We start from the raw sequence: 24,870 nt of genomic DNA on the forward strand, positions 1-24,870 counted from the left end.
TTGTTGGTAGGTGGAGAACAACAGTCATGTGATAGATGTGGTGTCGAATTGACACCGGCACACATACTTTGTGTTTGTGTAAAATACACAAACCTGCGTGATGCATTGAAAGTGAATGAAATATGGGAAACCAATTTTAGTAGTCATGATCACTGCAAGAGTGTGTTAACTTTTATGCGAGGCGCTGGAATCTTCAACCAACTTTGATTGTTGAAGTGGAAGGACCTGCGATCACAATGAACAGGGTGATAGGCTAATGGCCTTAGTAGCCGAAGCCTTAGGTGGGGTTTTAGTGAGTACTTATGCTCTAAGGGAGAGCCTCACACTACTCTGGAACTTCTTTTCAGAATGTGCATAAGGAGCCACCTACAAAAAAAAATATTGAATTAGTCTGAAATACCTATGTAAATAAATGAGTACGTAGTGTTTATTTATTATGGACGATTTTGCGCTTCCACGTTTCTCAACTCACTTATCTATCACTGGAAACTATAGAAAGTACTCTTTACAGGAATATGGCTTCTGTATTATAACAATAGATTATATTTGTTTGATTTGTTTACCCTATTTATTTAATGAATTAGATTTTGATTTTCAATGCACATTATACTTACTTTATTCTGCAAAAGCAGCTGTTTGTTTCTCATTAACGAGCTCGATGCCTTTTTTGCTTATGGTTGCTACCTATCCTGAATGCATATGTACTTTAAACGGAAACAAATTAAAATTTCAGAAAGACATACTAAATTAAACCATTTTAATTATGTGTACTTACCTACACATTATGCTTTGGTTTGACTAAACGAGCTGTAAGATTTTAATAGATACCTACCTACCTGTGTTCATCTTTGTACATATTCCTACCTCTAAAAAACTGTTAATAATAATTTACTTGCGCTAACGAATAAATTACTTGCGCAAGTAAAACAATTACTATTACTATTCATGATTGCCTGTATTGTGCATTACCAAACGGTTTTTTTTTATCAAGCAAGAAGGTTTCATAAGAGAAGGCTAGTGAAATTCTAGTTTTGTCCATGACTTGCTAAATAATGGCACAAGTTGAAGTTTGCGCACAATAGCGAATTGGGCGGTATCGACCGCAACAAACGGCACTGCGTCAGTCCGTCTCGGCGCCTGTAATCGGGATGCTGTGGACTCGCGACGCTTGGCAGCATGGATCTGCCGCGAATTTCATCGCACACATCTTTGAATCCTTCTAATCCAATACTTTCCAGTCTTCGATCGCGAATACCTATCAGCCGTAAACTTCTTAGTGCCTCTAATCAGGAACCCCAATTCGCCGTTATTCCTTCTACTTCACACTTTCAGCCTAGCTGCAAGCGCGAAGAAGCACGTGCACTGCAAAATTTGCGGCGCCGCGTCCAAGCCCTTCGCATCGTCCAAGATAATCGTGCCGAAGAAGCTATTGAAACTGTTAATGGTAATCGGAATTTATCCTATTCACAACTTGACAATCGGCCGCAGTTGTTACAGAAGGTGAGGCACTTTATCAGATGTTTTCACGTGTACGTGAAAAAGGTACCAAGTTAGAAACTTTGCAAGATGCTAGGGCCCCTTGATGAATACGCTTGACCCCATTAAATTTAAACCTGGCTTGCATTAAAATGCCACGTTTTACTCTCAGCCTCACACAATAGAATCTTTTCCTTTTGAAAAGAAATTTTAATTGGCTCCACAAATAGGCACTTCAAACTTTACGGACGTTATTTTATTGTTGTTGGTAATGGAACCAGTAGGTACTTTGAGTTTGTGAGAATTAGAGATTTCTTTAAATAAATTTGTTTTGCAGAAAAAATTTTCCACGTCCATCCACAAGTGTTTAGTTCAATTTTAAGGACTTATATTGGGTTCTTAAGATTGAAATCCGCTGGAAAGTCAAATGGATGTATATTTGGTCAATTATAAGATGGTTTGAACAGATTATCTAATGATATATGTAACTTCATTCCCGCGAGTTTTAGTTTTGAAAACCGAGTCCGCTAAAATTGAAGAATTAAGTGGTTCTGGAAAATTTCTCATTTCATTTTTGTACCCGTTATACCTATAGATTCGTCAATTACTTTTGTCCTTCCATGCGATCTATGTGCTATAGATGTATTAATTTTTGTATCATCCTGCAACAGAAGAATGTTTGTAAACAAATCTTCAAAATCTAACTTGATCACATTATTTTGAAAGAAATGGGTACCTACCTATTTTATAATAACATACATATATTAATACCTACCAAGGAAATAAAGTGTGTGTTGTATCCTCAGTTACGTTTCGGGCAACAATCTGCACCTTCGGGTTTAGGACGCACTTTAGACCTATGGTATATTACTTTACTTTTTGTATTCCTGTAAACAGCTACAGCAATTTCAATGTTACAGTCCAAATTTGAAATAAAAAAAATTTGTTTGATTGTAGAATCAATATACCTTGCTATGTCAAATTGTGTTGTGACTGTCTAAGAATAAATATACGTTTAATTTAAAGATTCTGGTTCAAACTTACGGCGCGGAAATGATCGTTCAAACAAAACTCTGCAGAACAAGCTATAAAGAAACTACTATCTCCGAAATTTCAAAAGATATACAGGGTGATAGTCGTTACACCCGAAAACTGCAGTTACAATTAAACAAACAACTTTGTTTTGTTCCAATTTTTGATTTGGTGCCCCGGTTCGAAGTTATTGGCGTTCATTTGTTTTTCGAAAATTCGTTATAACTCCCTTATGTTATGAACTATTGAAAAAAAACATTTCCAAAAATATCATTCAACTCTCTAAAACATTCATATTTGCAGATATTTTTATTTTTTCAAATAACAAAATAGCGATTGATCAAAAGTTTCAAAAAAACATTTTTTGATAACCACCCTATCGATTTTTGAAAGAAAAACATTCATAAAATCCCTACATCATCTACTATAACATGAGTCGTAAACATATTTCAATTTTTTTTTCAATTTCGGTTTCCAAAATGGCCCCCCTTCGCAGGATAGATCACTTTAATAAACCTGCCAAAAACGTTCTCTTCTTAACTTCGGAAACGCATGCGTAACAACTTCAGGCACAGGACCTTCGTTATTCGGCGAAACTGCCCGTAAAATCTAGTCAACGGTGACATATATGTTTTACAATAGACCCGAAAACCTCTCGTTTATTTTCTGTTGTTCCTATTTAAAGGAGAAACCACCTCCATTCATAAATTCTATATCATTGCCCCCCCGGCGATACTCGAAACTCCATTCCGTCGCCTGAATTGATAACCACATGCGTTGCTCTCTCACAGGACTAATTAATTTTTGTTCGATAAAACCTTTTTACTAAATACTTGAGCAGATTAAACTTTCCACATTACAATTAAATTTCGATTACATATTCCCTTATATATGCGTTTTAAACAAGAAACTAAATTCATTTTACAATAAATATTAACAAACAACTTTTCTATTTCTGTGTCTATGGGATATATAATTTCCTAGACCCTATGAAACTATTAGAATGATTTCACATACACGATGTCCCGATTGCTATTTCCAATACTTAAACCGGCTCGCTCTCATCTTCGGCATTGTTTCAACCTGGCGAAACGACACCCCTCTGTAGTTTACACAATATAAATAAAAAAAAGCAAGAACCCCCAATTTACACATGGTGTACAAGGAAACCTTATAAAAATCCAAATCGTGTTCAAAGAAGTATGTTCATTGATTGGATTGTTTCCAATTTTCAAGCGAAGATGTTTTAGTAAAAATTTGATATGTTTTTCGATAAAATTCAAATGACTTAATAGGAAGAAATAATGTGACCTAACTATTCAGTACTTTAAAATTTTAAATAATAATTAATCCTTCGAACTAGCTGACTCTCCCAGTCGCCTTTTCCTCGACTTATATTTTGTAAATGTTAGAGTTAGCGCCCTAGTTCCTGCATTTAAGATTTAAAGCTATGAACATTCTCATTAACCAAGTTCTTTTATTTGAAGTAGGTAACGCAGAAACCGGGCAAATTAGAAAATCATTAGAGAGAATTAGCTTTATTTCTTAATTTTATTAGCAGTTGTTGAAATGCGTGTCACTCATAGCCGAGTAGAAGTTAATTACGTTTAGTTGTCTTACTAATTGAATAACTTCTTGTGCCGTTAGTTTTGTAGTGGTAGTTTAGTTGAACGTTAAAATAATTATTTAGTTTGCAGATGAGTAGTTTGAATTGAGACTATACTTTTAGGTAGGTTTTATCTATGGAGTGATTAGGCTATTATTCGATTTGATTGTCATGGGCTTTAGTGAAATGTGTAAGACTTTTTTAATATCAGATAAGTTAGTTTTTAAATTTAAAGGCCGCCTGGAACACATTCAAAACGCGAGTTATATCATGCAAGAAGAATCAAGCTCTTATATAACTTTCCGACACGCTATATTGGAGATATTCTCACTAAAGTTTTCACATCGCCAATATATATGTGTCGTCTAGAGGTTCCAACCGCCCTTTGAGAGTGCCTTCCCCCGAGACTGCGTGCTGCAGATATTTTTGCACTAAAAGTTTTGACATCACCCGCTGTAGACTTGTCTCGTGCAGACACTTGCCAATTACGAGTACCCTCTTCCGACACTTCACCCCGAGATATTGGAGGTAGACGTCACCAATAGATATGTCTCGTCCAGAGGATTCATCTTGCTTTTGTGAGTACTCACTTCCGACACACCGTTTTTGAGATATTCGCTCTTGAAATTTTGACATCACCAAAAGAAATATTTCTTCCAGACGTCCCAATTACCTTTTTATTGTGAGTACCCTCCTCCGACAATCTTCTCTTGAGATATAAGGAATTATATCTGATCACGATAAGGAACCGAGGAGGAAACTATGGTTAGTAGAAATTAATTCCTTTCCTCAAGACCGTTCATTAGAGCACCATGAAGAGCAGAACTAGTTCCATCCCCCAACTTTAATTAGAATACCACGAAAGATAGAATTAATCCCCTCCATTCCCCTAAAAGTAGTTCATCACGGCAGAAGTGGGCCCGGACGTTCGGGCGGACGGTCAAATAATAGTACATTTTTTTCATTCTTAAATATTGCGCGAAAATTATTGCTGGCGAGTCCGACCGCTAATAAGCTAGAAATAAGCCCCAATAAGCATTATATGAGTGTGACACAGACATCTTTATCATTACTGACATTGAAAGTAACAATTAGTCATAGTAGTAGTAGCCTACTCAAAACGGTTTGTTGTGTATTCTCATCTCATTTTAGGCTTATATAATGCTCATTGCATTTCTCTACCACTCTACTTTTATTAATGTTTTTCCAAATACGTGCGTTAAAACAGGTTTATTGTTACCAGTTTTTATGAGAAAGGTCAAGCCCTTTCTTGTTTCTTTCGCGGCTAAATAACTTGACACTTAACATTAACAATAATCCTTTGTGGCAAAGAAAACACCAGAACGTTTAATTGATTTTTTGTCCTTGACCGAACTCGCGGTACAATTCTTGTTTCACGAATTACCTAAGATAAAACTTGGTTCTGGACCGAATTTTATTGTATTTTGCTTCTAATTCGAACTGAAATTTTTATCATTTGTGTCTGTGATGACTGAAAATAAAAACTTTCGCCCTGGCCATTCCAGAACAAATTCTTTCGCGACGGCCGGCGTGTTTACTCGAATTTTGTTACACCTTCATTATTGGCAAATTAGTAACGATCTCTGATACGGCTCGACCCTCAATGCCTTCAAAATATGGCTCCAGATTAATCCTTACCTATCGTTTTTGAATTAATGAACCACCATTTAAAATTGCGCCTAGTAATTAAGTAGAGTAAGAGCAAATCGGATTTCTGCGCCCCCTTCCCCGAATTAGACGTGAGTTAGGCATTTCCACTAGCGGTCCTATGCTGATTTTACGCTTTTAAGCTAATTAGATAAACTTACCTACGCCGAATGACCGACTATTGGAGCCATCGGTTTCCGGAACCTGATTATTTCGTTATAGAATTCAATTCCGCAGAAAAAATGATCGCTGGTATTAACCGGAAACTACGAACTTCTCACAAAGCTGAATTTGCTGTTTGTTTAAAGTGCCAAGTCTACAATTTGACCACTCTGTGTGTTCGAAATTTAACATTTCACTAAAAAATTGAGAAAAATCAACCTTGGAAAGTTTCTCTTACTTTTCGCTTCTCTTACGTTCATCTTATTGGATCAAAACTACTCAATAAGTACAAATTGTTTTCATTTTCTTTTATAATTCTTTTAAGTAACTGAAGCTATTAATATGGAGTTTTAGTGACAGGCTCATTAGAACAATGTCAAGATACCTTTGATTGAAATATAAATAAAGGATTATTATATGCAAAATACCGTTTATCACGCCTTCACCAAAAGAATACCCTGGATACCGTATGGCGTATAGTCTATATTTATCAATTTTGCAACTAATCTTTTGCAGTAAGCAACATAATACTAGATTATTGAATACGCGTAGTTATTTATTAAACATGCAGGAAAATAATGTTTAATTATGTAGCTCATTCGTTTCGGAGAATGTACACATTTCTATATCTTTATAAAGGTAGTTAAAGCAATCGTTTCCTTATCAGGATATGGAAATTAAGGGTGCTGCACGCTACGCTTACGTATATTCCTTGTGTATTTGAGAGTATGCGTGCCATTACCCAATCTGATTTGGGAACATTCAAGTTGATTTCCCTTCAACCTTGTACTTAGGTAACCTTTCATCTGGCAAGGTTTCGTTTATTTCACGGCTTGATATAAAACTTTTGTCTTGCAGATATTGACCAACAAACCCGTCAGCATGGTCTTGGACGAATCCGATATCCAAACGGCTTGGCAAGATAGCGATTTTATTACGGATTGTCTATGTTGGCACAATGTTTACAGACAAAGACATTCGTCACCTCCTTTATCAATGTCATCAGAGGTATGTATAAATCCATGTACTGTTTTAATTTGCAGCTCCAATTGTAAAACTACGACATTCATTTTCTTGGTGCTTAATATGTTTTAAAAAGAACAACAGTTTTACTCGTGCTATATTTCATCCATAGTATAGTAGATCATTCAAAAACTTCTGGTGTCAAAAATATCACAACATTTTGGAATTGTTTTTCACTTTTAGTGTAAATACCCCTGCAGTTTTCCTAATTCGTAAGGTAAATACCGGAGTAGTATAGAACAACTTAAGACCTTCTGCAGAGGCACCTCTAAAAAGCATTATGCGGGTGACTGTAATTGGGCGCAACCCTGTTGAGGGCCCAGAACAAGAGAGAGATAATAAATAAATAAATAAATAAATTAATTAATTAATTAATTAATAAGTAAATAAATAAATCCATGGCGAATGCAATGTATAGGGTGGGCTCCAGACAGGCACAACATCTTGCCAAAATGAAACTAAAGATGCTGAGGTTGAGGGTCCACAACAAGAGAGAGACAATAAATAAATAAATAAATAAATAAACAATATTATAAACTAAAGGCCAAAACAAGAGAACCAATACAGTAACGGAATTAGCTTTGGAATGTAATCGATAAATGGAATAGAAAATCTTTAACAGTTAATAAATCTGGATAATAGGTCCACAAGCGGAATACCCTCTACAATAAATACATGCAACAATACAAGGGCATAATAAGATACCTACACAAAAAATGTAGGCTTAAATTAATGTTGAATGACCAACGCATATAACGTCATTAACAACCAAGGCACATGCTATATAAAGAATAGCAATACGGTCATTATAAACAAAGGTACGTTTTACACAAAGAATGTTACCACATTTATGTTTTTTTTTAAAGGGAGACTCGAAATTCGGCAACTCGAAGTAGGTAATACAGCGATCCCGGATGGTGGATGGATACTTCGGTGCAGATAATATATCTCGGACAGGAACTAAAATGGGGAAATCAAACATATGCTGATAGGATTAGCCTTGCTCACCCCAATAACTGGGTTTCCATATAAATACAATAGAATAGATGACATATTAATCAACTTCGAATTTGCCGGGACCATGTAATATCAACTAAACTATAAATAATGAAAATTATAGAGCGGAAATATGAATAATATGCTTACCGGTTAGTAATAACTCAATTCACGTTAAGACGTTTCGGCAAATTTAATTTGATGCCTCAGGAATTTAATAAGATTTTAATACCTTTCGCAAAATTAGTACCTGTCATCCTAACGACAAAGGCAAAAAGTGACAGTTCTTCAATCCCAATGGTACCAATTCACGCTTTCTATTCACACTTTGAAGGCGCATTCAGCCATTCCTTATGGGTACATTTATTGTGCGACTGTGAAACGGGTCTGTTATTACATTGGCCAAAATTTATTGGGAGTGGCTTAACTGCATCTGTTGGGTGAACAGATTATAGTTATTATGTTACTAACCTACTTTCAAAAGAAAACGGAATATAGATAGAAATTTCTGTCCTTATACATGCAGGAAGCCTTAATATCGTTGAGTGAACAACGCATATTCAAAAGACAGTATCTGAACTAAGTTTATTACAGTAAATATCGATTTTTAAAGAGTATGTAAATGGTACCTACCACACGGGCGATCCAAAATAACACGAATAGATGCACGCCATGGAAAGAATGTTAAATTAAAATTTTTGATTTCGTAATAAAAGGAGAGATTGTTATCCTCTGTGTAAAAAATTTTAAATTTGCATTATTAATATGCATTTTTGGTGCTGGAGTTCACTTCTTATTTTTTTCTTGGTGAAACCATCTTCGCATACTTTATAGTAGCATGATAGATAATTATAGAATCGTGAAATTTGGCATGTGGGCTTTGTTTTCGGCGAGTTGGTGTTCTATCGTAGTCCTGAACGTTGTTATTTTGTAAAATCTCCATCAGGTTGAAACTGAAAGTTTTAGTTTTAGTATGTCGCGTCAAGTGTAACTAATTCTATTATCGGATAGAACGATACAAAATGCGTTGTAATTATACGATTATATGCCATCGTTCCGAAAACGGAATGAAAACATACATTTTGTTAGAATACTACAAAAAATTATGAGAAATATAAACCTACATCTCCGGTTACTTCACTTATTTCCCTGTTGTCAGTACATAATATCTAGAGACTTTTCTAATAGTGTAGTGGTACATTTTACATTTAATATTTTTACAGTTTTAGATTCCAGTGAAATGTTCCGTGCTGTCATTGTGCTGTAAATCTAATTACGATACCAAAGTAAGCCAGTTACTATATTTTGCATCCGAAAGGATAATAACCGAAAGCGTTGAGTGAAAAATAGCCGACAGCAAGCAACCTTTATTCCTATAGAAGCCTGAACGCCACTAAAATATCTTGTGTTGCGTGCCTTCCCTATTTTGTTTCGGCATTATAGACAAGGATAATCTGCTATTGTGCTTCCCAATATTAACTGATGACGATTTGTGGCCTGTCACAGGTTTTCTATTGTACTGCACAATAAAACCGTTTCAAACAAAATAATCTGCCCGCTGTTTAAATATCGCGGGTACATGTGAAAGATTAACTTTCATGCGGGTGACTGAACTACTAATACAACATTACTAAATCCCACGGCACCTCTAATTTCAGGTGCCAATAGACTCAAAAAACAACCTCCACTTCAGGTAGGGGTGTTTTGTAAATTCTACCAGGTAACTAGAGGATTATCGAAAAGAAATTTATAACTTACAACCTTTCTTTAACACATTTTTGTAGGAGATTTTTTTTAAATCGAAGGGGTTCTGATCAGATAGTGACATGGCATATCTCCCTAGTGCTGGATTTGCACACCTTGTGTCGCGCGATCGTTGTGGATTAACGCTCCGTATGAGTTAGTTGCGTCTATATACTTAGTCCTAGTTGAAGAAATGCACGCGGAATTAGGTTGTTTCTCTATATAGATTCGACGTTAAGATTGAAACACCACTCGTAGGATTTGGCGAACAATTAAAACAAAACAAGCAGAATTTAGGTGCAGATTTTAGATTCGAGTGGAAAATTTTATTCTTGTTATAATTACAGACCAAAAATTTCGTGTCGCACTAATTAACATTAGACGAGTGCCATCATCTACATTGAAGCAGCGATTGTCTACGGTTACGTTTCTATAATGTTATAATACTAATTTTTTTGTTTCGCTAGGTATTCCTCCAGAATACAAATATTCATAATTAGATGTTGTTGCTGTTATATTAAAAAAAAACATATTACATTTTCGTAATTAGAAATTGGTCATGTACACTCTGTCTTCATAGGGGTTTTGAAAAAGTATCTAAAATTAGATAATTCAACCAAGATTGAACGTACCTTTGTTGACTTCGAAACGTATGTGCGGCAGGAAGGCAATTGCATGCAAATTTTTTTACGGTGTAACCTCATATTTCATTTTCGGTTGTATGTACCTATGGAATCTTTTGTGTGCTCATTTCGTTACAGATTTTGAAAATGCTTACGCAAACTTTATTAATGAGAAAGTTATCAAATATTCCTTTTTCGGTGTTATTACATGCTGATAACCAAACATGTTGTGCTCATCAAGTAAATACATTATAGAATGTTAGGAATATCAAAATTTTGTACTGATCAATCAAACGCGTTAAAGAACTTTGAAATACAGGGTGTTTACACATTTATTTACCATTTTTCTCTTAAACGCTTTTTTATGAACTACGTACTACTTAACGTAGGCAGCGATAAGAAAACTTCTTATTTACGACCGGAAAAAACCTGAGATAAACTTTTACAAATACTACGCATAGAATTTATAGATGTTAGTATAAACTAACACAAAATAACTTTATAATAAAATAAACAAATTAAACAAAGCACTTATTTGAGCAACTAATAATTCTGATACAGAACAAACTCGACTACGAAATTAAATCACATGATCGGGATTACGTTCAATCCTAACCCATGACTGCATCCAACGTTAATAATGATTGGAATAAGACATACACGGTAATCCCTCATTACTGCAAACGCCGAAACCAAATAGACGTAGTTTATACAACAAAATACAGTGAGTAAAAAAGTCACAATTAAATGTTTAGGTACTTACCTAAACTTTTTCTCTTTAGTGCAAAGAATGCGCAAGACAAAATTATGATAGACGTGTGCGAGCATTTTCTTAAACCACAATACCCAATTTATAAATGATTTGTTCCATATTTTAGTCGCTCACTGTATATTTAGGTCGTTGATCAAAGGTATTCAATTTTACCCTACCGATTGTGACGTTTGTACACTTTTCAATTATGACTTTTATTAAGTATTATTTAAGTTTATTTGAGAACGCTTTCTGTTGACCCCACATATATTATTGACCAAGTCAAAGTGCTATTCTAGACCTTGGTAATCCATTGCCTGTGGGCTTTGAATATAATATTCAAAGCTGTGGGGTATTTAATGAGTAAGGTGATTCTTAAGGGGGTTGAAAGTCTGAGTTCTCTTTGACGCTCCCTAAAATGCTTCCAATTTCTTAAACAAAATCGAAAAAACGTTATAATTAAACGTGTCTCCAGCAGCTTGTCACCTCATAACATGTATAGTTCGCAATATTATCGTTGAAGTATGTATTGTTTATATTAATAAATTAGCAGACCCGGCAAATTTTGTACCGCCTATTAGTCATGCCCCGTTCCCGGATGATATGTAGACCCCCCCTCCCCCCTGCAAATCTCGGCTAAATATTTCGCTTCTGAATGGGAGCTGCCTCACCTCGCCCAAATGTGCAGCTTATAAGCTCGCTTACGGAACCATTATCCTACCCAAAAACGATCGGCCATCAATTCCCTGGTCCATCGTACGGACTGTTAGCAACAGGTAATTAAAATATTCATCACGAACCTTTTGGTCAATAATAATAAGATATGAATTCCATTTGAGTAGCATAAATTAAAGATAATGCTACGACACTGGTTGTGGTAGGTAGTTGGGTGGTTTTTTGTAGTCTTCATAAGGCAATTGATCATACACTGAAAAAAAAGAAATGTTGTCGCAACTAACAATTAGTTACTCCAACTAATTTTTTTAGTAGCTATAGCCTCAACAAAATTATTTGCTGTAGGAAATCAACATAACTTGTTGGAAGTAAATTTGTTCCAGTAGCTAAAACAATTACTTGTGACAAATTATACAAGTTAGTTAAGAAAGCATACCATTTTGGTTTGAGGAACTAAATAAGCTTGCAAAAAAATTTGTCCCTGTAACAAGTAATGCTTAGTCGCAGCAGCAGGGCGGTATTGTTATATAAACTAACGAGTATTTGCTGGACCTCCTAATTTGTCCTTTTTTATCTTTGTTGTAGTAGCATACCATTTATGCTGGAAACACATAAATTGTCTCAAATGATTAGTTGGATTAACTATGAATCCTGGTTGGAACAATAAATTTTCCGCTCTGTCTGCATCGTCCACGCGTTTTGGTGATGTCAATTAAAACAAATCACTTTTTTTTTTAAATACACATTTATTAAATCACTTACTGTTTACCTAACTACAAAAGAAAAACTTTTTTATCATTAACATCTCCAAAGACAAAATATAAAACACTTAAATTAAAACCGAGATTAAAACTTACCTACACTACATGTAAACAGCTTTTACATATACAGCGTGTTTCGAAATTCGCGCACAGGGACTATGGGATGGTGTTATACAAAGAAAACTGAATAAAAAGTTCCTCGACCAGTTTCTGATCAGACCGGCACTTTTCGAGTTGTCGTTGTTCGAAAAATCTAAAAATGAAAATGTCGGAAAACAAAAGATAGTTCAAAACAATTTATGGATTAAAGTTACACTTACCTTCAAACACCAAAAGTAGTTCCGGGAATCCCCATTGTTCCAATATATCACCTACACTTTGTTCAGCCATTGAAAAAACATTAAAATTCTAAAAGTTCGTAATGTAAATAACCGAAATTCAGTAGGTACAAGATTGGCGACTTACCATGAAAAAATGAGCTAGTAATTATGACACTGGACAGGGTCACAGAGTACTTTGTAATGATGTCCTCTCACATCTGGCTGGCACTCTGGGACATGCAAGGCAAGGTGAGATAAGCACATCCTGTCAACTACTTGGGAATTGCATGATTGCAGTATTATAAATAAAATTTTATATTATTTTCGTCCTTCAAGTTAAGGAATTTAGTATGTTGTCACAAATACAGTGGTATTAGGTTTATCAGCATTCAGCAAACTGCTTTTTGTTATGAAGGCATACTTTTATGTTCATGGAATCAATGCAAAATGCTCGTTGGCGCTCTTAACAAAAAATGTTTGCTATCCTCCAACAAAGTTTCATTATTAACCCCAAGAAATCGCAACTACTTGGGAAAACTAAAGCAGTAAATTATTTAGTTCTAAAAACCATTTCTTTTTGCTGCTGCAACAATATGCATGTAGCAATTCTAAATTTGTTACCACAAGGAAGTCATTTTTTTCAGTGTATCTGTAAATTGATTGTTAGTATTGCCATTGAATAATAAATTATTATTCAATGGTATTGCAGAATGAATGAATGCAATTGTTCGCTTTGACTAGTTTGCCCTTCCTTCTGTTTGAGTTAAAAACTACACATCAGTTAAATACTTACTTAATATTATGACAATACTTAAGTCTCTTCTTCACTGCAACATGCATGCTCACTTATAAATAGTTGATAGGTAGCCGGTAGGTACTATGCCGTTATGCAAGTTAATTTTAAATATTTTAAGTTTAAGATCATTTTTTACGAAAAAGGAAAGCGAAAGTGTTAAATGCGTGCCAGGAGTTTCTAAATGTACGTACGTAATAAATAACCACCACCCACAGGTTCTTCTGTGACTTTTGAATTAACGTTTTGCCGCTACTTGCGTTAATGCTCATATAATATTGATTGATAAACGTTTTTTCTGACCCTTACTAATATTTTCCCAAATCAATAACAAGGCGAAGGGAAATAATGGTTTCAGTTACGAGTTAATTTCCTTTCGAAACCAAATCGCGGTTATAGCTTGCCTGTCCTGATGTTATCTAGCAGATGGCAGCGAAATTTAATTGTCGTGAATAAAAAACTGAAAGATCTAATTATTGTTCCCATAAATTACGCCCGGAAACGTTGAAACAGCGATAGCTTGGAAACTCAAAGGAAACAGTGTGGGAAATTCAATAGGGTTCCACGTGCACGCGACTAGTTGAGATTTGTTACATACTACACGTGCACGCTATAGGAGTACAGCTATATACATAAAGAGTGCCTGCTTAGGTAGCAGGGGATGGATATCTTGTGAAGTAGACCTAATAATTTGGTTTAATGGAGCAGGTACTTTTCTTACTGTGCGTAGAAACGACGTTCGAATTTCTTAGGGCGCGCCTTAAACGATTTTCTTTGTAGCTTTGAGCCGTGAAAAGTTTAGTTAGATGGAAGCAAAATGCCAAAGGTTACGAATATCGCTTGTAGGAAGTATGAAACGTCGATTAATTAACGCTCTTTAGGGCTGTAAAGAACATCCAATCAATCGCCTTTTACATGGTTACATTTCCTAATTAAGGAGAAATAAGCGTTGACACTACATAAGTATATACTAGAAGTCGTCCTATTTAGCGAGAGTAACCCAACAACTGAAATCGTGCATGGCTTTTTAAGAAGTTAATGGTTGATAACTTTATATTTTTTACTCTAATCAAGGTTTGATAATTCACTAATCTAAAGGAGTTAGAGTTGCATATTAGATTAGTTCATATACCTACTAAAGGTTAGCTCCATAGTTCAGTATTATAACTGAAAACTTCCGTCCAATGAATCAATGCAAGATGGGTCAAAATCAGTATTGATACCGAGTAGGCAATTATGCTTTTATCACAATAAGCTTAGTTTTTTTGCCATTGTGCCTTTGAATTAGTATCTTTTTTCCTTTTATTTAAAGGTTTGCTGACTTTAATTTGAACGTGTAGCTAATATTAATGTTTTGTCTAAAAATCCCGTGTCCAAAATTGTGCAACTATACACTCAGTTTACTAATGTGACAATTCCTCTTACGAACAGTGAAAAAATATGTACCTAATATCCATATTTCATTTTACAAACATATCTCAGTTTTAACCAATATAATTTCAACTCATTTAGAAGATTTTCACTACTCAATATTGAATTTAAAAAAATTCTGTTTTCATCTAACTGGGTTGCATATAGAAAAATTACATTCATTATACAGTGGAGAAAATCCCTTTCATAAACAAATTTCAAGTTAATAAAAGTAAACCTACCGAGTCTTTAAGGAATAATTTGCCGCTTGCCCGTTTTTAAATAATTTGTCTCTCCTCGCTGTCGATACCGCGTAATTCATTTTTTCGTCCTTTCCGCTCACAACATAACGTCGCCGTGATTTAATTAATTATTTTTAACGTATTATTTCGCAGAGTATGTTCGTGAGAGCTAAAAGGAACATTAGTCAGAACCCAAGGCGAATTTAGCCGTTTCAACCGTTTTGGTGTAGGTAAACGAGATTAAGATTGCGATATCGGCCGTCAGACCGTCGCCCACTTTTCCTTTTCCCATTGACTCACTAAATAGTATAGAGCGCCACTAAGAATCCAACGGCTTTAAAAATTTGAAAATAACAATTATGGTAAAACGGTCTTCTAATGGAGCCACTTTATACAGAGTGGCCCAACGAGAAGTATACAGAGGGCTTTTAGGGTATTAAATTTAGAAATTTTGAAAAATCCTCGAACACGTCAATTTTGTATTCGAGGGGGAGAACTTTTGGAATACAAATCACGAACCCAAGTCTTCACCCCTCTACGTAGGGAGCTTAACCCCTAAAATTTTAAATGGAATCCTATGGCAAATGGCACATTATTTGAAAGCCAATTTAATCGTGATTACTAATCTGGTTTGCTTTTTAAATTTTATTGATTCGTTTCGGAGAACTGACAGGCTCACTTAAGTTTAACAAACAAATTGAAGCGTCAAAGTAAAATTTTAATAAAAGGTGACTTAGATCGCATTTATTTTGGTTTAGAAAAAACCATTTCAAATGCGAATTATCTCCGAAACGAATCAATAGAATTTAAAAAGCAAAGCAGATTAGTAATCACGATTAAATTGGCTTTCAAATAATGTGCCATTTGCCATCGGATTTCATTTAAAATTTTAGGGGTTAAGCTCCCTACGTAGAGGGGTGAAAACTTGGGTTCGTGATTTGTATTCCAAAAGTTGTTCCCCTCGAATACAAAATTGATGTGTTCGAGGATTTTCGAAATTTCTAAATTTAATACCCTAGAAGCCCTCTGTATACTTTTCGTTGGGCCACTCTGTATATTTCATAGTACTCAATACCTAAAACTGAGATACCCTAAAGAAATTCAATATAAACCATAAATTTGGGGGAAACTACCAAATAAAATCAAATTCTTGAATTAATATTAATAAAAACTATTAACATGAATTGATGTTGACGTTTCTCTAAATATTAATTGAAATACAAAAGGAATGAATAAAGAAGACTTCTGCTATTGCAACTGAACACCCTAAATTAACGAACAAATGTTAGTTGCAATGTGCAGGCAAATCGAAATAATTGGTCAGGTAATTTGTCTTATCAAAATGGTACGAACATTTTTATTTACCGCAAGGATTGTACAAAAAAGAAAAGTATTTAATCAAAAGAAATGGAGAAACGTAGATATATGACTTTCGAGCAATAATCTCGGAAAAGTAAGTTGGAACGATTAATAATCACACATTACTTGTACACTACGCAAAACAAAAACTATAGCAGGGAATAGTAAGCAAAATTGCAAAAAAAATGTTACAGTACTTGAATTAAAAGCAAAAGTGAAAACTAATTAGTTATAAAGTTATAAAGGGGAAGACGGCGCAATCATAATGTAGTTGAACGACGCAAGTTCTTTCGGAAACAGTAAGACTCTTGGTGATGATGATCCACATATTTCCTATCTGTAGATGAATTCTCTCCGTCATCGGGCAGCGATTTATACTTCAATTTTAGTCATATTTGCAGCGATTTAAAACCAAAAGTAAACGCTTTGAATAAGTCCAGAATTAAACGCCTTAAAAAAGAGACGACGCAATACGTCAGCTCAATATACAAATAATACCGCTTCTTTAATTAAATTGAGCGGAAAGTATGTGTTGCAGCGTCTTCTAGCGCCTACAATACGTTAATACTCATATTTGTTACAGCTTTGTGACCTGGCTCAAACGTGGGCAAATCATTTGGCACACACTAATCGCTTCTATTATAGGAACGACAAGGATATTGGTCAAAATTTGTTCTGTCGGCCTGCAAGTCCTCTTCAGTTGGATGTTACAGGTTAGTAATAGTAGTAAAAAATGTAAAAGCAACCGGCTCTCAATTTTGACATATTGGAACGCGTAATTATCAAGGTAGACCGGCCATTTTTATTTTATTTTATTTTATTTTATTTTGTTTTGTTTTATTTTATTTTATTTTATTTTATTTTATTTTATTTTATTTTATTTTATTTTATTTTATTTTATTTTATTTTATTTTATTTTATTTTATTTTATTTTATTTTATTTTATTTTATTTTATTTTATTTTATTTTATTTTATTTTATTTTATTTTATTTTATTTTATTTTATTTTATTTTATTTTATTTTATTTTATTTTATTTGAGGTGCCTACGTACAAAATTTCATTTAAATATCTTGACAGATAAAAAATTGGGATTGCGCAAATGCAAAAGTTGGGTTGTGCGTGCGCAATTTTTTTTAATTCATTCAGGAATATTTAGTAACACAAAAAACCGGACATTCATATGTTCTTTGTAACAGAATTATAAAAGAAACCCTTTTTTGGAGGTTTCGGCAGCTTTTGGACTGTCACTTTTTGACCCGCTAGTCTACGTAGCCGTAAAGCAATAGCGACCTTTCATATATCCCGAAGAACATGTGTATCAATTTTCAAAGCGATCGGACGTTTCTTCACAAAATTATCGTGCACGCGGATAGACAGACGGATAGACCGACAGCAATACAAAATTACAAACGATCTCGAGGATCATTAATAAGTGCTGAAGTAATCCGTCCTTAATAAATGAAATGTACACTTTCAGGGCAAGAGGTTGCAGTCTATTGGTACAGCGCCGTTCGACAGTACGATTACAACAAGGAGCCTGATATTCTTCACGCTAATGTTAACTCGGGTAAGTATTTTCCTCACAAGTAAATATAAAAATTAAACACTTTTAAAACGATTAGGTCACTTTACGCAGCTCGTCTGGCGAAACTCCAAACACTTTGGCATTGGCAAAGCAAGATCTCGAACAGGAAAAATAGTAGTGGTTGCGCATTACGCTCCCGCAGGAAATATTACCGGTTCATTTCAAGACAACGTACTTCCGCCGGGCCCCGATTATCCTCTAGTTGCAACACCACGGTATTATATATCTGCTGATATTACCGAATCAGAAAATAGTACTAGTACGACATCGAGTAGCACTCCGTAGGAAATTATGAGCGGAGTTGGTATTAGGTGAAAAATTGAATTTGAAACGTGATCAGCATATATATAAGAGAAGGGTGATCAGTGAAGAGTTGGTCAACATGTTAGTGATACACTAAGTACTAAAAATGAATTCGTCCAAGTCATACGCTTAATTAATGATAAGCTATTTAATATAAGTTTCTTCAGCTAAGTGCTAATTTGCAAATGCAATATAGAAGTGTCTGATTCCGTAGCAAGATCAATTTTTTACAATCTAGTGTAGCTAGGCATTCCGTAATTCACCTAGGATAATACTAAGCATTTCAAAATCGTAAATATCAATGATATAGCATGGTATAGCAGTTGTTGTTTCATATAGTAGTATGCTGTGGTTGTTATGGGAAATACGAACATGAACGACTGATTTTGAAGTATGGATGGAATCATGAATTTCAAAGATATGAAACTATTAGGATTTTGCGATCGAGATGGCTACGTTTAGCAAATAGTATTTACTCCCAGTATATCACCTACTATAAAGATGTATACTACTAGATATGATAACAGAAAAAAATCAATAATATGATCTATCTAAACAATCACATAATCCAAGTACAATTTTTGGTTCATACACCTAATAATCAAAAGAAGCAAACCACGCTCTGTATACGTTAACTTTACCTTAACACGTATGCATTACATACAGTAGGTACACACAACGCACAAAACCAAAATGTATGATAGTGTAGGTTACCCAAATAGTTTATCTGAAAGTTGCTTAATTGCAAATACATGTTTCTTGTAAACACAGGATCTGCAGAAATTTAGGCCTAGGTAGGGTCTAAATATTTTAGTTTCTCCACTTATCAATGTCGAATATGAGATTTTGCACAACACTCAAGGTGACGTGGTTCTCCTCAGAAGACGTCCTCAAAGTGGGATGCTCTATGAGGGGTAATAAAATGATCTGCACTCTATCTGAGCTATCGGCTTGACCTACTGCTCGTACTTCACTAGACCCCATATCGAATGCAAGATCATAATTATGGTAATCTTATACGGTTATCTGATTTCAAAACTATTAAACTTGCACCGAAAGTCCGTTATGCACGTCAATTAGAAACTAGAACTTAAACAAGGAGAAAATTCTAAAACACTTTTCATTTCTAGTCAAGGTAGCTCTGAAGATATTTTCCTTGAACCCTATTATATGCGCACTAGAGTTTAGAACAACTGATGAAAATTGGTTCTTTGTTCGCTTATTAACTTTCTTTATTACTACCTATTTGTTAGTCACGCTTTATTCGTTTTCAGGATGTATGTACTTACACATACGTCTATAAATAATATATACAGGGTGGTGACTTGCGTAACGCAATATAGGGATTTCAAACAAAATGCTATTCAAAATAAATTTACACCCATTTGGATGCTAAATAAAATTTAACCCACACAAATGAATAGTATTACTGAACTGAAAACTCAACGTCATAATTAATGAAGTAAAATTTATCAACATCTTTCAAACTAACTTACATTTATCGATGAATCAAAGCTTTCTCCTTTGGAAGGGGATGATAGAACTCTTTGAAACTTTTGAATCGCAAAATTTCGAGAGAACAAATCGTGCTTCCTGTTTCACGCAGGATTTAGTTACATGAATAACTACCAATGTTCCACAGTATGGAAATCCCCAAATTGCTCGAATGAATTGTCTTTGGCCTTTTTACCAGTTGCCGTTTAATGTACATCTAATAACACCCTGTATACATAATAGAGGTGCTCAATTTTGATTGGTAAAAATTGTTTTTTAACGTAATTTAAAAAATAGCGCAATGAAATACTTGGCCCCTTGGACCTCAAAGCCTTCGTTGTAATAATTTAGGGTGTTTCTCACCCGATTTTTCACAGTCTATTCGCCGATGTTCCTGTTCTGGAATATTCGTTGGGTACCAATCTTTTTTGCATATCTAATATCAACGGTTTTTGATTCCTTTGAACATTTGGAAACCTACTCGAAATCCAGAGTTGAGGTTCACGAGCAGCGTGCGTAAAAATGTGATATGATGCTCTTGTACGTCATCAAACTTAAGTTAAATCGACTGACACCTTCAGGCTGATAGGATCTCTCATTGATGTACCGTAAGTTCGCAATACAATTCCTGACAATTCAATGAAATCTTAGCTTTGACTAATCTAATCTTCGAAAAGAGAAAAAAACTAATTCGTTACGTGCTTACGTGGCATTAAATAGTTTATGGAATCTTTAGAAAACCCTCCTATCGATTGGCGTGTAATTCGCGATTAATTAGGAAACGTTCTACACAAATCCTATACCTAAATAGGAAGAATATATCAACGACAGCACCTACCGTTATACGTAACGCTAACTAGCAGTAGAATTTTGTAAAATCATGCCCCTTGTTACTAGCTAGGTACTTTTAAATCGATGGTAATAGTATAATTTCTAATCTCAATTTCGTAATGACTGTACTGCACAAGCTTTTGCACATTTGTACTTATTAATAAAAGTTAAAAATATTAAATATACCATGTAAATATAATTATAACCAATATTAATTGCAGTAAACAGCCTATAATTTAGAAGATTTTTACGTAGATGGATAAAGAAATCACATTTCTGCATTAAAATTTGGAACCTAGAGACAATGAAGATATTTTGGGTATAATTGTATAAATTTTTGGCTATTTTTAAAAAAGCATGTAAGTCTCTCGTCTGTTATGGTTGTGCTAATCGAAGTTGCTTCCAATCAACACCCAAGTTAAATGATAACTGTTTAACATTGATATTAGAAAGCTAAACCAACAGAAGTGTGTATTTATAATCAAAAATGTTATTGTAATTCAATTTTTGTAATAAGCGCATTTAGTAAATTATTGTTTTCGATTAACTGAAAACAGTAGACTTTAGATGGCTGTGATTTGCACGTAATGTATTACAAAAACGCAATCATATAATATATGTACCAAACAATCAGTATTGTCTTTGTGACATAAGAATTTACACGACAAATACAAATTTAAGTTTATAATCCGCTATGAAGTTTCAGTTAGTTGAATTCAGCACTTGACATCGATGTAATTATTATAATAGGTAGCTATTTGTGATATTTTAAGGAGTTTGTTATTCATTTAATTTTGCAACACTTTGGTTGTCGTTTCACTAAGCCAAACCGTAAATTCCGTTTTGGAAAGAACACAAAAGTTTTTACAAACTGCATGGGAAATTGAACATATGAGTAACAAAATGCTTGCTGTGAGTTAATCGTGCTAAGCGGCAATCAAAACTGTATATTTGTAGTGTAGATAGATGGAAAATAATAATAATAGTAATTTTTTATGCGTTGTGGCAATATAAATTTTGCTCAAATAAAAACTGTTAATTTAGATTACACTAGTTTTAGAATAATCTTTTATACTAACCTCAAACTTAAAAGTGATTAGTCGAATCTACCTACCTTGATGAAATGGTTATTCTACAAAGAATATTTAAATATGGAAAGAGGAATGGTGGTTGTTGATATCGAACAAAGTTTCATAATGTACAAAACTAAGTGAAAATATCCCTGTTACTAATATCACAGATCTACACATACACAGATTGCTAACCTTATGCATTTTTTGGGAAACAAATTTAGGTATACTTAAAAGCGCCCTCTATTGCGGAGCAGTAGAAACATGTACCGTTTAAAACTGTAATATGACGCTTATGGATTTATGCATTAGATGTCGCTGCAAAAAATTTAAAGCGGTAAAATGTGCATATAATCCAGTTTAATTGTATTTTTACCAGGAAAGTTGTGGGGTAGTTTTGATTTCTGTGATTCTATATGTTTTTTGGGGTGCCGAATCCGAATCCGAAGTTTGCTAACAAAATTTCATGACGCAACATTGAAAAAAATACAAAAAAGTTGAAAAGGATATTTTTTTAGCAGTTTTGTGCTTACAACTGGAAAACTATCAACTTTTCGAAAATAACCTCCCTATCTTATATCTTATCGACGTGGTAAAGAGTGTAACGTTAATGATGGCAGAGATATACATAGTTTTTAAGTATGCCTTTGCGGTTAGCAATCTGTCAAGACCTTTAAAGCCGCAAATAGTTTCCGCCAACTTCAAAAAACCTTCACGATTCTTTAAGAACCTGCCCTATGTTCGTGTGTATCTGACCTGTGACCACAGGGACCCGCTTTTAATAACTCCCTTACGACGAATGAGTAGCTCCAGTGTTAAATTAAACAATTATGGCTCAACGTACCTCCTATCATATCATACCACTGTAATAATACGAATATTAAGGAATTCGAATTGTGCAAACTTTAATTAAAGTCACTAGATATAGAAAGTACCGCAATCATCCGCCATTTTTGGGCAAATTTGCTGCCAACTTAAAAAAATTGACAAATAAAATCTGAATAGCTGTCATATAACCTAACTTCATAGTACTGTCATGTTTTATAAAAATATATACAGATATCTCCAAACAGGTGGAAGAATCCCTAACATTAAAGTCACTAGAATCTGGTAACTTCCGCCATTTTTGGTCAAAAATCATGCGTTCTCTCTCTAACACACGAGCCCAATTGATTGCGGTACTTTCTATATTTAGTGACTTTACTGGAATCTAAAGTCACTAGATATAGAAAGTACCGCAATCATCCGCCATTTTTGGGCAAATTTGCTGCCAACTTAAAAAAATTTACAAATAAAATCTGAATAGCTGTAATTTTTTATAACCTAACTTCATAGTACTGTCATGTTTTATAAAAATATATACAGATATCTCCAAACAGGTGGAACAATCCCTAACATTAAAGTAACTAGAATCTGGTAACTTCCGCCATTTTTGGGCAAAAATCATGCGTTCTCTCTCTAACACACGAGCCCAATGGATTGCGGTACTTTCTATATTTAGTGACTTTAACTTTAATGTTGTTTCAGCGACATCTAACGCATAAATCCATAAGCGTCATATTACAGTTTTAAACGATACATGTTTATACTGCTCCGCAATAGAGGGCGCTTTTAAGTATACCTAAATTTGTTTCCCAAAAAATGCATAAGGTTAGCAATCTGTGTATGTGTAGATCTGTGCTAATATTATAGTTCTATACTATGCTAGTATCCGTAAATTTGACTCGTCACTTTTAGAATAGATTGCAAAGAGGGAGACATAGGTATTTATAGTTGTCAACTTACTGTTAATGTACTTCTCTTGTTTGACTAGTTATGTAATCAATTGTTAAATAAAATGTGGATTCTTTAATTTTGAATCAACCTACTTAGACGCTTACTGACTTGTTCCAAACCTCAAGTTGCTAAAAGCGACATAGAATACGTTGGAAATGTGTAACATGTAGTTTGTCTTCTTACTAACGCGAAGTATTACAATCGATTATGAGCATCTGAGAAATCTCTTGAGCAAACATTCATACATTCGTTTATGATGATCCTTTGAGACACCAACAAACTTAAAATTCAACAAAGCTAAATGTAAAATGTGCGTAAAACGTGTAAAGTATCTGGGCCGTTCCAATGGGAATATTTAAATTGTTGCAGCATCTGAAAGCTCTCGTCATTTGGATAACAAGAGAAAATTAATATTTTATGATTTCCGTTCTCGTTATTAATGTTTGGCCGATTTTAGTTTCCCAATGTTAAGTTTAAAACCAGGGTACGTAGATAAGAGACCCAAAAATTCCAACTAACCATGAGTGGACTACCGAATTTTGGAATTTCAACCCGTTTAGTTGAGTAAGCATAATTAGCAGTAGCTAACTAGATATGTTGCAGCAAACCTATCGTCTGATTAGGTTGTATTCAGTATCATTGGAAGTGCGCTAATTTATCAAGATGTTTAAGTCGTTTCCCAGATTTTTAGGATGAAAGGAAACCGAGCAATTAATTAAAGAATTAGTTAGTTGGGAAATACGAATTTTCAAGCCTTGCCTTTCTGAATTTCCGAAATTCTACGAAAGGTATGAGGATGTAACGGAAAAAAATAAACGCCGGCTTTGCCGTTTCAGTGTTTATTGAGCAGTAAAATATCCAATTGAAAAAAAAAACTGTAACAAAATAAAAATTATAACTGGAAAACCACGATTAGTACAAGAAATTTAAATCTTACCTGCCGAGTATCAAAATAGTGCACCACACGGTAGTTTTTTTTTAACTTGAGGCCCAAATGTTTCGACGCTCAGAACTCTGATCAAAATGCCCAGAAATGTGCCTTTTATCGAATAGAAAAACCCACCAAAATTTATAGTAATCAGTGATGTTTCGAGCGTTTAAGGCCATTAACTTCGATGGGGATCCACCAGCTCCTATTTTGTTTAAGAGTATTTCGCATTGAGGCTGAT

At 34.4% G+C, this 24,870-nt stretch overlaps 1 protein-coding gene across 1 annotated transcript; it reads left to right on the forward strand.

Annotated features, from left to right (window-relative positions):
• Positions 1 to 1,137: 1,137 nt before the first annotated feature.
• On the forward strand, positions 1,138 to 22,210 carry LOC116177375 (repressed by EFG1 protein 1-like). Its single transcript, XM_031496346.1, has 5 exons — positions 1,138 to 1,500; positions 6,803 to 6,952; positions 17,224 to 17,353; positions 18,120 to 18,209; positions 18,265 to 22,210. The coding sequence occupies exons 1-5, from the start codon at positions 1,177 to 1,179 to the stop codon at positions 18,510 to 18,512; spliced, it is 942 nt and encodes a 313-aa protein (XP_031352206.1). The 5' UTR covers positions 1,138 to 1,176; the 3' UTR covers positions 18,513 to 22,210.
• Positions 22,211 to 24,870: the final 2,660 nt, after the last annotated feature.

This window comes from Photinus pyralis, unplaced genomic scaffold (genome assembly GCF_008802855.1).
Source record: "Photinus pyralis isolate 1611_PpyrPB1 unplaced genomic scaffold, Ppyr1.3 Ppyr1.4_LG7, whole genome shotgun sequence".
NCBI lineage: Eukaryota > Metazoa > Arthropoda > Insecta > Coleoptera > Lampyridae > Photinus > Photinus pyralis.